At 49.1% G+C, this 12,543-nt stretch overlaps 1 protein-coding gene across 5 annotated transcripts in view; it reads left to right on the top strand.

Moving 5' to 3' along the window:
* The window catches only part of RFTN1 (raftlin, lipid raft linker 1), a 215,004-nt gene that overhangs the window by 187,966 nt on the left and 14,495 nt on the right, over positions 1-12,543 (top strand). For 4 of the 5 annotated variants that reach the window (XM_036996292.2, XM_036996291.2, XM_017668832.3 and 1 more), the window contains one exon: positions 3,473-4,799. The exons of the other annotated variant lie outside the window; for it this stretch is intronic. In XM_036996292.2, coding sequence (XP_036852187.2) covers positions 3,473-3,862 — 390 coding nt within the window. In that variant the 3' untranslated portion in view covers positions 3,863-4,799. Of the gene's footprint in view, positions 1-3,472; positions 4,800-12,543 lie in introns of those variants that run through there. 5 annotated transcript variants of the gene reach the window in all.

Here is a 12,543-nt window from a genome sequence, read left to right as displayed (position 1 = left end):
CTGGTTCCACCGTGCTGCTTGGGGTTCAGATGCAGCCCGTTCCCTCTTATTCCCTTACCTCTTCCTTAGAAAATCTCATCCCAGGTAAGGAAGTCTCACCCCCACCTCTGTGTGATGACCCTTGTCCACCTTTTTGGCCCTCGCCTCTCCTCTGAGAGGCCCCACTCTACCTGCCCTGTCACTGCTCAACAATCTCAGACAACTTTGACCCCCCACTCAGAGGCAGCCACCCACCTGGGGTCATCCTTGGCTCTCCTGCCCCCTCCCCCATACTCAGTCTATCTTAGGTCCTGGACATTTGAAGTCCTCCACTTCCCTCCACTCAGAGCCAAAGTGATCTTTTAAAACAAACTGAATCACATCACCCCACTGCTTTCGATGGTTCTAAAGCTTTGTGTTCTTCAGATGAAGATGGAGATCTGTCATGGGGTCTGCAAGGGCCTGTGTGATCTGCCCCTCATGTCTCTCCTGCTGTCACCCTCAGCTCCATTTCCCTCAGCCCAGCTACCCAGTCCTTCACCCTCTTCCACGTCCTTTTCTGCCAGAGGGCCTTTGCTTAGGTGCTTCTGTCTGCCTGAAACACTCCTCTTGTGTATTTTCTCAGGACAGTATTCTCCCCTTTCAGACCAGGCCGGGCTCCTTTGGGAGACACTGGGAAGAACCATGTTCCTCTCTCAGAACTGTTCTCTTGGTTGTTAATTATTTGTCTTCGCTAGTTTACCCTCTGCTGGTAGATCTAAACATTACCTGCATGAGAGCAAGGCCCTTTTTCTTGACTGCTGTATGCCCAGTACCTGGTTTCTACTAGGCGTTGGATAAATATTTGTGGAATCAATGAATGAGTAATCAGACGTCTGAGTGTGGGACATACAAATTATGTCTAGCATTGAAATCTAAGAGAAGACGTCAAGATTGGCACACCAAGGACACAGTTTATTTAGTCCTCTTTTAACCAGCAAAGTGGATGGAATTCTCCAATCAAGACTTGTCAGCATTTGAAAGAAACCGCTTTGTGTGTATGTGAGTGTAGCTTTCTGATTTCAAATCAAATATTAGACTCATCCTAAGGTAAAAGGTGATTTCTACCACACCAGAGAAGTCTTCCTTCCTGTCAAACTGTTCAACATGGAGGCACAAAACGGACAGCTTTTAAAATGGGCGAATTAAATCCATCAACTGTGCTGACATGGAACTGAGACACACACTGCTGCAAAGGAAAGGATTTTCTTTTCCACGGTTATTTCTGAGAAGGGTGGCTGATTGGCATCCTTCTCGGTTTGGCACCAGCAGCTCACCCACGACACACAGGCACGTGGACACCGGGCTCCGGAAGGCCGGCCTGCCCTGTGGCTGGTGTGTGAGTTCAGAGGCTCTCCTGGTACCCTAAGGTGTGGGATGCTTCCTCCAGGCTGGACCACCTGCCTTTAAGTGTGTGGATGTCCCAGCCTCCCAAGAGCCTCAAACCGATGAGCTGTCTTTGTCTCGGGATGGCCACATCCCTGCCTCTCCTCTCCTTGCTCTCTGAGACGTCGCCTTTTTGAGCCTCGGTTGTCTAGAATACTCCTGTCATTTAAGGGCCATGCCTGTCCCCAGCTTAAAGGAGGAAGAGAAGCCTGCTGGGGCCGAGGGCAGGTGTGGAGACAGATGGGAGGGAGGCAGAGGAAGCCCTTCCCTGGCTGGCAGTGCCCGCCTCGCCTGGGAGCTGGTTACCATGCAATCTCCCTCCCCTCCCCAGGCCGCCTGAGTCTGAAGTTTTGGGTCAGGGTGAGTGACGGGCTTGAAGGAGGCCCCCAGGTCATCCCACTGCCCACTCAAGTTGAGTCAGAGAGCCAGCGTCTTAGTTGACTAGGACCCTTTCCCAGCTCACCTGTGGACCTACATTCACATTTTATCATTATTGATTTTTTTTTAATGGGCCTGTCCAGAGCTTTCAGTGTAGATACTTGTTTTTAATAAGCCAAACCAAAGTATCTTTAATGGCAGTTAAATCTGGACTTGCTAATGAGCCAAGTGCCTGGCCCAGCAGATGCATCCTGACACCGCAGCCTGAAAGCTGAGGCACTGCATTGGACCGAGCCATTCCAAAGCTGTGTAGCCTCTGCCTCTGCTTCCTGTCCTCCCTGCCCTCCAGGGCGAGAGCCTAAAGCCTTTCACCTACCAAAAATGAGAGGCCAGAAGGCTGATGTGGAGCCAGAGACACCTGTTTGAATTCCAGCTCTGTTGTTCTCCAGCTCTGTTACTTGAGGAAGTTACTTAACCTCTCTGAACTTCTCTGTGCTCATTTATAACATGGTGCTAACAGTGCCTAGTGCCAGCAGCTCTAGGGACTTGGGAAAATGGAAAGCACATCACAGCGCAAGACACTGGGCGCTCTGCTTCACACTTGCTCTCTCCTAGGCTGCCGCCCCACAGCCAGGCTGCCGTCACAGTTTGGAACATTTGGCTTTAGGTTATACAGACTCTGAATTGTGGCCACTGCTACCTCCCTGCCTTGTGAGAATGGCCCCTCACAGGACAGAGGAGGAACTGGGCCTACCTGAGTCAGCCTGCTCGGTACCTGTGTGGCACCTGAGACAGCTGTGGCTGGGGGTCCTGACTCGCCCACACCTACCCGGCTCTCTCTCCTCTGGGGTGTCCCTCTCGCTCTTTGTGCCAGCCACGGCTGGCCTGGCATGGCCTGAAGGTTCCGTGACCACATCTTCTGCATCACCACACGCTCTCTGGCATCTGACTCCATGGGTACTGGGGATGCAGGCCTCACCTAGGCCCTCTGTTTAGGATACTGACCCCTCAGGGTGATGGAGGTCAGAGAGGCCTCTGCTCAGGAAGACTGGGGTGTGGAGGAAGATGGTACAGATGTATTGTGTGGGACATTGAGTTGGGGCAAGAGGAATGGGCCTAGGGCCCCGCCTGGACCAGCCATTGGTCAGAGGCTTCCCAAGGCAGTGTGAGCTTTGGTGAGGCGGTGGGGTCCGCAGCAGAGGGGGGCTCGGAGGAAGCCCGCCGGCCCTGCAGGGAGGCCGGGGCACCCAGCAAGGCACCCGCCCAATGTTCCATGTCCTTCCAGTCTGGGTGGTCTGGCGAGGGAATCCCGCCCTGTGCTTGGTAACCCACAGCCTGCTCAGAGCGGAGCGGGACCCAGAGCCCGAGCCTGCAGAGGGGCAGGCCCAGCTCCTCTCCCACCCCCGTTCTCCAAATGACAGTATTTCAGGACCTGCTTTCCCAGGCCTTTGCTATGGACCCATTTGAATGAAATGCCCTCCTGCCAATAAAGCCCACATGTAAATCCACTGCCTGGGAGGCAGGAGCAGGCGCAGTGGTGGGTGGGCCATGGGGCAACTCTGCTTAGGGATCTGCCGCCCGTGTGCCTTGCTCCAGGAAGGTGCCGTGGCTGTGAATTAGGCGAAGACAGGCTGGCGAGGCTCTGGGCTCCCGGGGACCGCACTTACTTCCCCTCGTCTCTGATTTCCAGTTCCAGTGGCGATTCTCCCGGGAGGATGTGCACCACAGGCAGATGAGGAAATCCAAAGGTAAACTGAGCGCCCGAGACAGGCAGCAGGCAGAGGAAAGCGAGAAGCGTTCAGAAGACCAGTTCCCCAAAGCTGGAGACGTGGGCAACTGTGTGTCGGGCCCGCAACAGGAGGCCGGGGCCCCCGAGGAGGTGAAGGCCCCCACGCACGAGGGCTCAGGAGAAAGGCCGTGTCCCGGGGGCCGGCTCCGCACAGAGGGAGGTGCCATGCAGAACGGGCCCACTGGCCTCGTTGGGGCCCCTGCAGGGGGCCGTGCCGGGCCCACAGAGTCCGGAAAGGCTGCAGGGGAGGGGGCCAAAGAGGCGGCCGCAGAGCCCGCAGGAGGCGACTGAGCCCAACCCGCGAGGTTCGCCACCTGAGGGGGCAGTGGCCCTGCGTCCAGGGCAGGACTGCCCTGGCACCGTGTCTCACCCTTTGGCTTGGCTCGCCCTCTCCTTGTGAGCTCCTCCAGGCCCCCGACAGTGTTGGTTTCTGACCATCCCCTCAGGCCATGTCGTGATGCCCAGTGTCAGAATGCAAGAGGGCAGGTTATTTCTTCTAAACCTAGGGGCTGGAACCCCAGCCCTGGCCCCACTGCCTCTCCCAAGCCGGGTACTGGCCCCGTGAGGCCTCCAGCGGGCACTCGGGCCAAGCCCACGGACCACCCGGCTACTGACTGAGGCTGTTTGCTGTGCATCCCCACACACCCCTGGGCAGTGTCCGGCCCTGCTGTTCTGCAGCTGCTTGGTGACCTGTAACAACCACTGGAGCCCCCCACACCCAGCCGCTGTCCCTCCCCCCACAGCCCTCAAGTGCTGCTGCTCTGGCAAAGAAAATAGCACTGGGGAGGGAGGCGCCCCACCTCCTGGCTTTCTCTTGGTATATTCCCCTAGATTCTGGTAACCTGGAACCAGGAAGTCTTTCTGCTTGTGTACCTGCTCTTGCAGAACATCCGAGAAGGAATTGTGTGTTGGTATTACTACCCGAAAAGTATTTTTAAAGGTTTTGTATTCAGCACATCATATGCACACATGTTCCTTCTGTCATTTCACGGCAATCCGACAGGTTGGGAGCCCTTGTTTTGTGCTCTTTTAATCAGTACTTGGCCAAGTTGTTTCTCATGTATGCTCTCACATGTCTATGTTGTTCAGAAAGTATCGTTGACGCTTTAAGTAGATGTGACTGGTGCACCTTGGAGAGAGAATGCATCGTTGTCTTGACCAAAACAACAGCCTGTCTCTTCTCTTTCTTGTTTAGTTACTTAAAGCAATAAATCATCTATGAATTTAATGCACTTTGAGTATCGAGAATTTATCATGTCACAGAGAAAAGTCCTAGCCCAATGTCTAAAGGACTCTACCCCAAGTCCCCATTCACTTTTTGTAAGTTGCTAACTCCTGACAGCATGACGGTTTTGGAGAAAATAAAGCTCCTGTGGAAGCTTAGCAGAGGCAGCTAAGCACACTGTACTTTTGGGTCATTTGTAGAAAGAAGACAGAGGGTGGGATTCAGGTGCCACCAGGTAAGGGCACGGCCACCTCCCACTGCCCTGGCGGTGGAGACAAATACCATTTCAGAACAAACAAAAGCCCCACATCAGTATCCAAGCATGTTTCCAAGCTTTTGAATAAATTATTTAATGAGACAAGTCTTTTTCCTGTTTACAGTTTGCTAAAATAAAACACATTTGTAATATACTTTTACAAGGCAGAATTGGAAACCCTTGTACAGCCACGTTGTACAGTCATTTTCCTCTTGATTTTTGAGCAAACTTCCCTCACCTGACCTCCAGGGCTTACTGAGAAAGGTTAAAGGCTCTGTTCAAGAAGACATTTAAAAATGACACTTTCTACAATTATACTCAGGAATATCTATACATTTTTATTTTTACAGTATTATCTCTTAGCCCTTATCTCAGAGGCTCACAACTTCAAAAAAATACACTAGTTAGCAGTAGGCTGGGGCAAAAACAACACCCATTTTTTACAACTTTGCAAAGTGTGGTCCCAGGCTGCACCCCTCGGTGGATGGCCTTAAGACATTCAGTGTTGGGTGTATTTTTCAGTACTTAAATGACATTTACGTTGGCTGAATTTCTTGTGGAAAAAAAATGAAAGGTAACTAACTGTAGCTTACTTGAATTTCTCAGGCAGTTTGGCCATAGCACCAGGCGAACAATTCTTGGAGGCCTTGTTTTTACCCCTTGCTTCAACATGTCCCTGTTGATACCAAGTAAAATATCAGTGTACCTCAGGCAGGTCTCAAATTGGCTGCACCTCAGAACCACTGGGGGAGCTTTAAACTTTCCTGATTCCTGGGTCCCACCCCTGAGGCTGGGAATGGTGCCTGGGGCAGTGGCCTGAGCATCAGGACTTGTAGCCACTACCACCCCCACCCAGGCGATTCTAAGGTACCGGAAACGGAGAGACACACTGGCCGCAGGATGGCTCAGGATTGATCACAGGCCCCGTTGCCATCATTGTGCAGCCCAAAAGGTGTTCCCGGAATCTGAGACCAGCTTCCCAAGGGGACAGAGACAGGCTTAGAGGGTCCTGTAGTTCTTCAGTCCAGCCATTTCCCTGTGGAGGAGGTTTTCAGAGGGGGAAGACCTCTCCCAGGAACGAGAGAGATATTCACCTCAAGCTGTGGCTGAGTCTGAGTCTTTAGAAAAGTGTTTTCAAGACCCACTCTTCACCTCTGGAGGTTCAGAGGGGGGCGCACGAGGTCGGCCTCACTCACAGGGCCGCCTGGCAGAGGCAGGAGCTCTCACTCTTCTTGAAGAAATGCAGGCAGGTTGCTCTCCAGCGCCCACGGCCAGGGGTCAGGGTGCCAACGTGGAGGACACCTGTGTTAGGAAGTGGCCACTTTGGAAGCAGACAGAGCTGGTCAGCAGGCCAACCTGCACATGTAACCTCTCTTTTCTTCACATGGCCGAGCCTCAGGGTCCTCATGGGAAAGGGGGCTGACCCTCACCTCACCGGGTTTCTGTGGGGACTCGTGTGTGATGTGCTGGGTCTGTAGTTGTTGCTCTACGGATTAGCATTTCATCCTGATGATGCCAGGCCATAAAGGTGGCAGAAGGCAGAGCCTGTCCATGCCCACCCACCGCCCACAGGCTGCAGTGCTTCCCAGCTCTTTGTGCAGGCTGGGGCCAAGTGACTGGGCTCCAGCCTAAGGGACACGAGATTTGATGTGGGCCGCTTGGGGTCTGGCCCCCGCACCTCGGCCACTCCGGCCCTCTCCTCTCAACACCTTTGGCTGAGTCCAAGGTGGACATGACAGAACAGGTAATGAACCGTTGCTCTGCTGGGCCACCGAGATGTTGAGGTTTATCTGGTACTGAAGCACACATACTCTATGCCAACAGAAATACTATGTTTATAAAGTCTTAATTTCTTTGTTAGTGGTTTATAAGTAACAAAACAGTAAACATTAGTCCAATCCTTGCCTAGGTTTTTTCAAATCTCCAGACTGACAGGGCTATGCTTGATGGGACCAACTTCAAGGAGATATTCTGAGACATTCATTTCTTGTGAGCACATTTTATCAGTACTCTGAACATGTTAGGCGCCATTCTGAATGATAAAACATCTTTCAGCAATGCTACCCGAACCCCATCACACAGGCAACCCACACTGGCTGTGCCCTGGCTGGTGTGGTGCACGAGCCTGGGGGCCCCAGGGCAGCTCCACCTGGGCTTTGTCCTGCTGGGCTCACTCTGGGCCTGGAGCAGGCCAAGGCCAAGAGCAGCAGGTGGGATTCAAGAGGGAGTCGTGCAAAGTCAGGAGGTGAGTGGGGGAAGAACTGGGGTGAACGCAGGTACCGGCAGGCAGCTCAGCTGGGCTTCTGTCACTTGGGCGCTCCCTTTGCAGCAGCCCGGCTGAAGTGCTGGCTGTGTGAGCAGTGCAGGCTGGGCCCCTGGTGATGAGCATTCTGCGGCTCCCTGACCTACCCCACGGTGGGCAGCTTCCCAGGGGAGTCTGGGTTTCCTAGACCTGGCTCCCTGATTCTGCCCCAGGGAAGCATGTGGATGTCAGATCTAAGACCCAACAAGCCTTTGACTGGGGTTTCTGAGACGGCTGTTGCCAGAGAGGGCTGCAGAGCGATATGCACTACAGATTCCTGTAGGTAACAACCACTCTGTAGCCAGACTAAGAAAACTTGTAGGCAGTCAGCTCTCTGAACCTGACAGGTGCTTGCCTCCCCAGCCCACAAGACTGTGGAGCGGTGTTCCCTGCTGGTAGAGACAGGCCATGGGGAGCCCCATGTGTCCCTGCGGGCATGAGAGATCGAGGATCCGCTACAGACACAGTTCTTCGTTCCCACCCCACTGGGCTGGGTGTTGGGTGCTGGACGGCAACAGGGAGCGAGCAGACCCGATCTGGGCTCCCTGGGAGCTTATGACAGACACAGAGAGGTTCACAGTAGTGCTGAGCACTGCAAGGTGCCCTGAAGGCTCACAGAGGAAGTCAGGGAGGCCGGAAGAGGAGCAGTCAGGTGAGCAGTCCTCGGGAGGCAGGGGCCACCCGGCGGCTGCGAGGCAGGTGCTGGGGCCTTGCTGCCTGGCTGCAGTCCTGCCTGCCGCCTGCTGGCTGTGTGGCCTTGGGCAAGTTACACAACCCTGCTGTGGCTTGGTTGCCTTATCTGTGAAAAGGGGTACAGTTGTGAGAATTAAATAAATATACATAAGGTGCTTGGACAATAGCCAGGACACAGTAGGTGCCATATAAATGTTACTGATGAGAAGGACTGAGTAAGGGGAGGCTGTTCAGTCTTCATTAGGGAAATGACATCAACTTTGCAGCCCTGAAAGATCTCTGCTGACCAAGAAAGCTGAGCAGGGGACCCAGACGGGGCCCAAGTTAGGAGCCCATGTGGGCATGCTAGTGATGTGCATCTCTGTGGCAAGGGAGAGATGGGCACAGAGTTGAGAGTAATTCAGGAGCCCAAACTAACTGGATTTCACTGTTGAGAGGAAAGTGAGGAGGGTATTAAAGCCACCAGCCTCACCACCGGTGGGAGTATTGTCCTTACCTCAGCATGGGGCCAGGGTAAGTACCCGTGATAATGACCACATGCAGAATTTTTCTCAAACCTCTCCTGGAGGCTCAGGATTTGAATGACTCATTTACCATTACAAAGTTGCCAAAACCTAAGTCTTGGTACTCCTCATGGTACCTGCAGAATGTGGCTTTCATTGGGGGAACAGGAGCACCAGGGAGAAACTGCAGTGGGTGAGGCTTGTGGTCATACAGTGGGAACAAGCTGTCACGGACCCAAGGGGCACAGCCTAAGTTCTGCCCCAGAACGATTTTTTTTTTTTGAGAGGGCCTCTCTCATATTTATTGAACAAATGGTTGTTAACAACAATAAAATTCTGTATAGGGTAGTCAGAGCTCAATGCACAATCATTAATCCATCTCAAGCCTAGTTCTCGTCAGTCTCCAATCTTCTGAAACATGACGAACAAGTTCTTACATGGTGAACAAATTCTTACATAGTGAGTAATTTCTTACATGGTGAACAGTACAAGGGCATACATCACAGAAACTTTCGGTTTTGATCACGCATTATGAACTATAAACAATCAGGTCAAATATGAATATTTGTTTGATTTTTATACTTGATTTATATGTGTATCCCACATTTTTCCCTTTATTATTATTATTATTTTTATTTTTAATAAAATACTGAAGTGGTAGGTAGATGCAAGATAAAGGTAGAAAACATAGTTTAGTGTTGTAAGAGAGCAATTGTAGATGATCAGGTGTGTGCCTGTAGACTATGTGTTAATCCAAGCTAGACAAGGGCATTAAAACATCCACAGATGCAGAAGATTTCTCTCAAAACAGGGGGGGTGAGGTTCTAAGCCTCACCACTGTTGATCCCCAATTTCTCACCTGATGGCCCCCCTGCGACTGTGCCTGTCTTAGGTTGTTCCTCCCTTGAGGAATCTTACCCGTCTCTGGCTAACCAGTCATCTTCCAGGGCCATACAGGGAGATGTAAAGTTGGTAAGTGAGAGAGAAGCCATATTGTTTGAAAAGGTTAGCTTTTTACTTCTTTGCAGATTTATGCCCTGTGGCTTCTATGCCCAGCATTTGTCTTGAGGTATCTTTAACACTTGGAGGAATTATGATACTCAGGAAATTCGATATGAGGCACGAATTCTATTTAAGGGTTGTAATTAGGAAGGAAGAAGAAAAGCTATAGAGGTAGCAGACAGAAGAAAACATGGGAGGATTGATTATTTCTTTGACATATCTTCTTGTAGAGTAACTTAAGCATGTATAGGTTTTAACTACTAATTAAATTGCTCACACACATTTAACATAATAGGGAAGAGTCACATAACCAAAGCAGATTTATAATTACCAGCCATCTCCAGTGAAGCCAAGAAAACCAGTTAGGCATCCTAGGCATTTGTGAAAAATTGTCTATGATATGATAGATATTGTCCAACTGTACTTGAACAGTCTGAGAGAAATGAGACAAATTAAAACAACCCATTCCTGGGAACTGTTCACCTCCCATATGTTCTTTTAAGAGTAGATAGTCTGTAATCGTAAGATTTTGGAGCGCTACAACTTGTACTTCTCATAATTCTTGGTTGAGTTCCAACAGTATAGATCCAGTCAAATTTGTTGCTTTAATGAAAGCACAGGCCAGCTTAGATATCTCCTTCTTCATTCCAATGGCAAGTCCAGGAACCAGTGGGATGGATGCAGCTACAACTGCAGCATTGCCTGGATCTTTGTTGAGGTTTTTTGATGATCATCTTCAGGTATGACTCTTCCAGAGAGTGCTGATGTTGGAAGTTCTTCTTCATATCATATCTTAGTTCATTTTCTGGGTAGCCAAATTAGGCTTTCATCCTCTGTATAAACACAAACAGACCCTTTGCCCTCACTTTGATATGCCCTTTATACCATTGTGTAGAACTCATTGGAGGTCACCACACAGGAACTGCTTTTTTTGTTGTTGTTGTTATCATTAATCTACACTTACATAACGAATATTATGTTTACTAGGCTCTCCCCTATACCAGGTCCCCCCTATAAACCCCTTTACAGTACCGTCAATCAGCATAGCAAAATATTGTAGAATCACTACTTGTCTTCTCTGTGTTGTACAGCCCTCCCCTTTCTCCCAACACCCCCATGCATGCTAATCTTAATACCCCTCTTCTTCTTCCCCCCCCTTATCCCTCCCTACCCACCCATCCTCCCCAGTCCCTTTCCCTTTGGTACCTGTTAGTCCATTCTTGAGTTCTGTGATTCTGCTGCTGTTTTGTTCCTTCAGTTTTTCCTTTGTTCTTATACTCCACAGATGAGTTAAATCATTTGGTATTTCTCTTTCTCTGCTTGGCTTATTTCGCTGAACATAATACCCTCCACCTCCATCCATGTTGCTGCAAATGGTAGGATTTGCCCTTTTCTTATGGCTGAGTAGTATTCCATTGTGTATATGTACCACATATTCTTTATTCATTCATCTATCGATGGATATTTAGGTTGCTTCCAATTCTTGGCTATTGGAAATAGTGCTGCGATAAACATAGGGGTGCATCTGTCTTTCTCAAACTTGATTGCTGCGTTCTTAGGGTAAATTCCTAGGAGTGGAATTCCTGGGTCAAATGCTAAGTCTGTTTTGAGCATTTTGATGTACCTCCATACTGCTTTCCACAATGGTTGAACTAATTTACATTCCCACCAGCAGTGTAGGAGGGTTCCCCTTTCTCCACAGCCTCGCCAACATTTGTTGTTGTTTGTCTCTTGGATGGCAGCCATCCTTACTGGTGTGAGGTGATACCTCATTCTAGTTTAATTTGCATTACTCTGATAATTAGCGATGTGGAGCATCTTTTCATGTGTCTGTTGGCCATCTGTATTTCTTTTTTAGAGAACTGTCTGTTCAGTTCCTCTGCCCATTTTTAATTGGGTTATTTGTTTTTTGTTTGTTGAGGTGTGTGAGCTCTTTATATATTCTGGACGTCAAGCCTTTATCGGATCTGTCATTTTCAAATATATTCTCCCATACTGTAGGGTTCCTTATTGTTCTATTGATGGTGTCTTTTGCTGTACAGAAGCTTTTCAGCTTAATATAGTCCCACTTGTTCATTTTTGCTGTTGTTTTCCTTGCCCGGGGTGATATGTTCAAGAAGAGGTCATTCATGTTTATGTCTAAAAGATTTTTGCCTATGTTTTTTTCTAAGAGTTTTATGGTTTCATGACTTACATTCAGGTCTTTGATCCATTTTGAATTTACTTTTGTGTATGGGGTTAGACAATGGTCCAGTTTCATTCTCCTACATGTAGCTGTCCAGTTTTGCCAGCACCATCTGTTGAAGAGACTGTCATTTCGCCATTGTATATCCATGGCTCCTTTATCAAATATTAATTGACCATATATGTTTCGGTTCATGTCTGGAGTCTCTAATCTGTTCCACTGGTCTGTGACTCTGTTCTTGTGCCAGTACAAAATTGTCTTGATTACTATGGCTTTGTAAGTAGAGCTTGAAGTTGGGGAGTGAGATCCCCCCTACTTTATTCTTCTTTCTCAGGATTGCTTTGGCTATTCGGGGTCTTTGGTGTTTCCATATGAATTTTTGAATTATTTGTTCCAGTTTGTTGAAGAATATTGCTGGTAATTTGATAGGGATTGCATCAAATCTGTATATTGCTTTGGGCAGGATGGCCATTTTGATGATATTAATTCTTCCTAGCCATGAGCATGGGATGAGTTTCCATTTGTTAGTGTCCCTTTAATTCCTCTTAAGAGTGACTTGTTGTTTTCACAGTATAAGTCTTTCACTTCTTTGGTTAGGTTTATTCCTAGATATTTTATTCTTTTTGATGCAATTGTGACTGGAATTGTTTTCCTGATTTCTCTTTCTATTCGTTCATTGTTAGTGTATAGGAAAGCTACAGGTTTCTGTGTGTTAATTTTGTATCCTGCAACTTTGCTGTATTCCGATATCAGTTCTAGTAGTTTTGGAGTGGAGTCTTTAGGGTTTTTTATGTACAATACCATAT

Source organism: Manis javanica, chromosome 15 (assembly GCF_040802235.1).
Source record: "Manis javanica isolate MJ-LG chromosome 15, MJ_LKY, whole genome shotgun sequence".
Taxonomy (NCBI): Eukaryota; Metazoa; Chordata; class Mammalia; order Pholidota; family Manidae; genus Manis; species Manis javanica.
The sequence above is the reverse complement of the archived record's forward strand: the minus strand, read 5'-3'. Positions and strand labels throughout refer to the sequence as shown.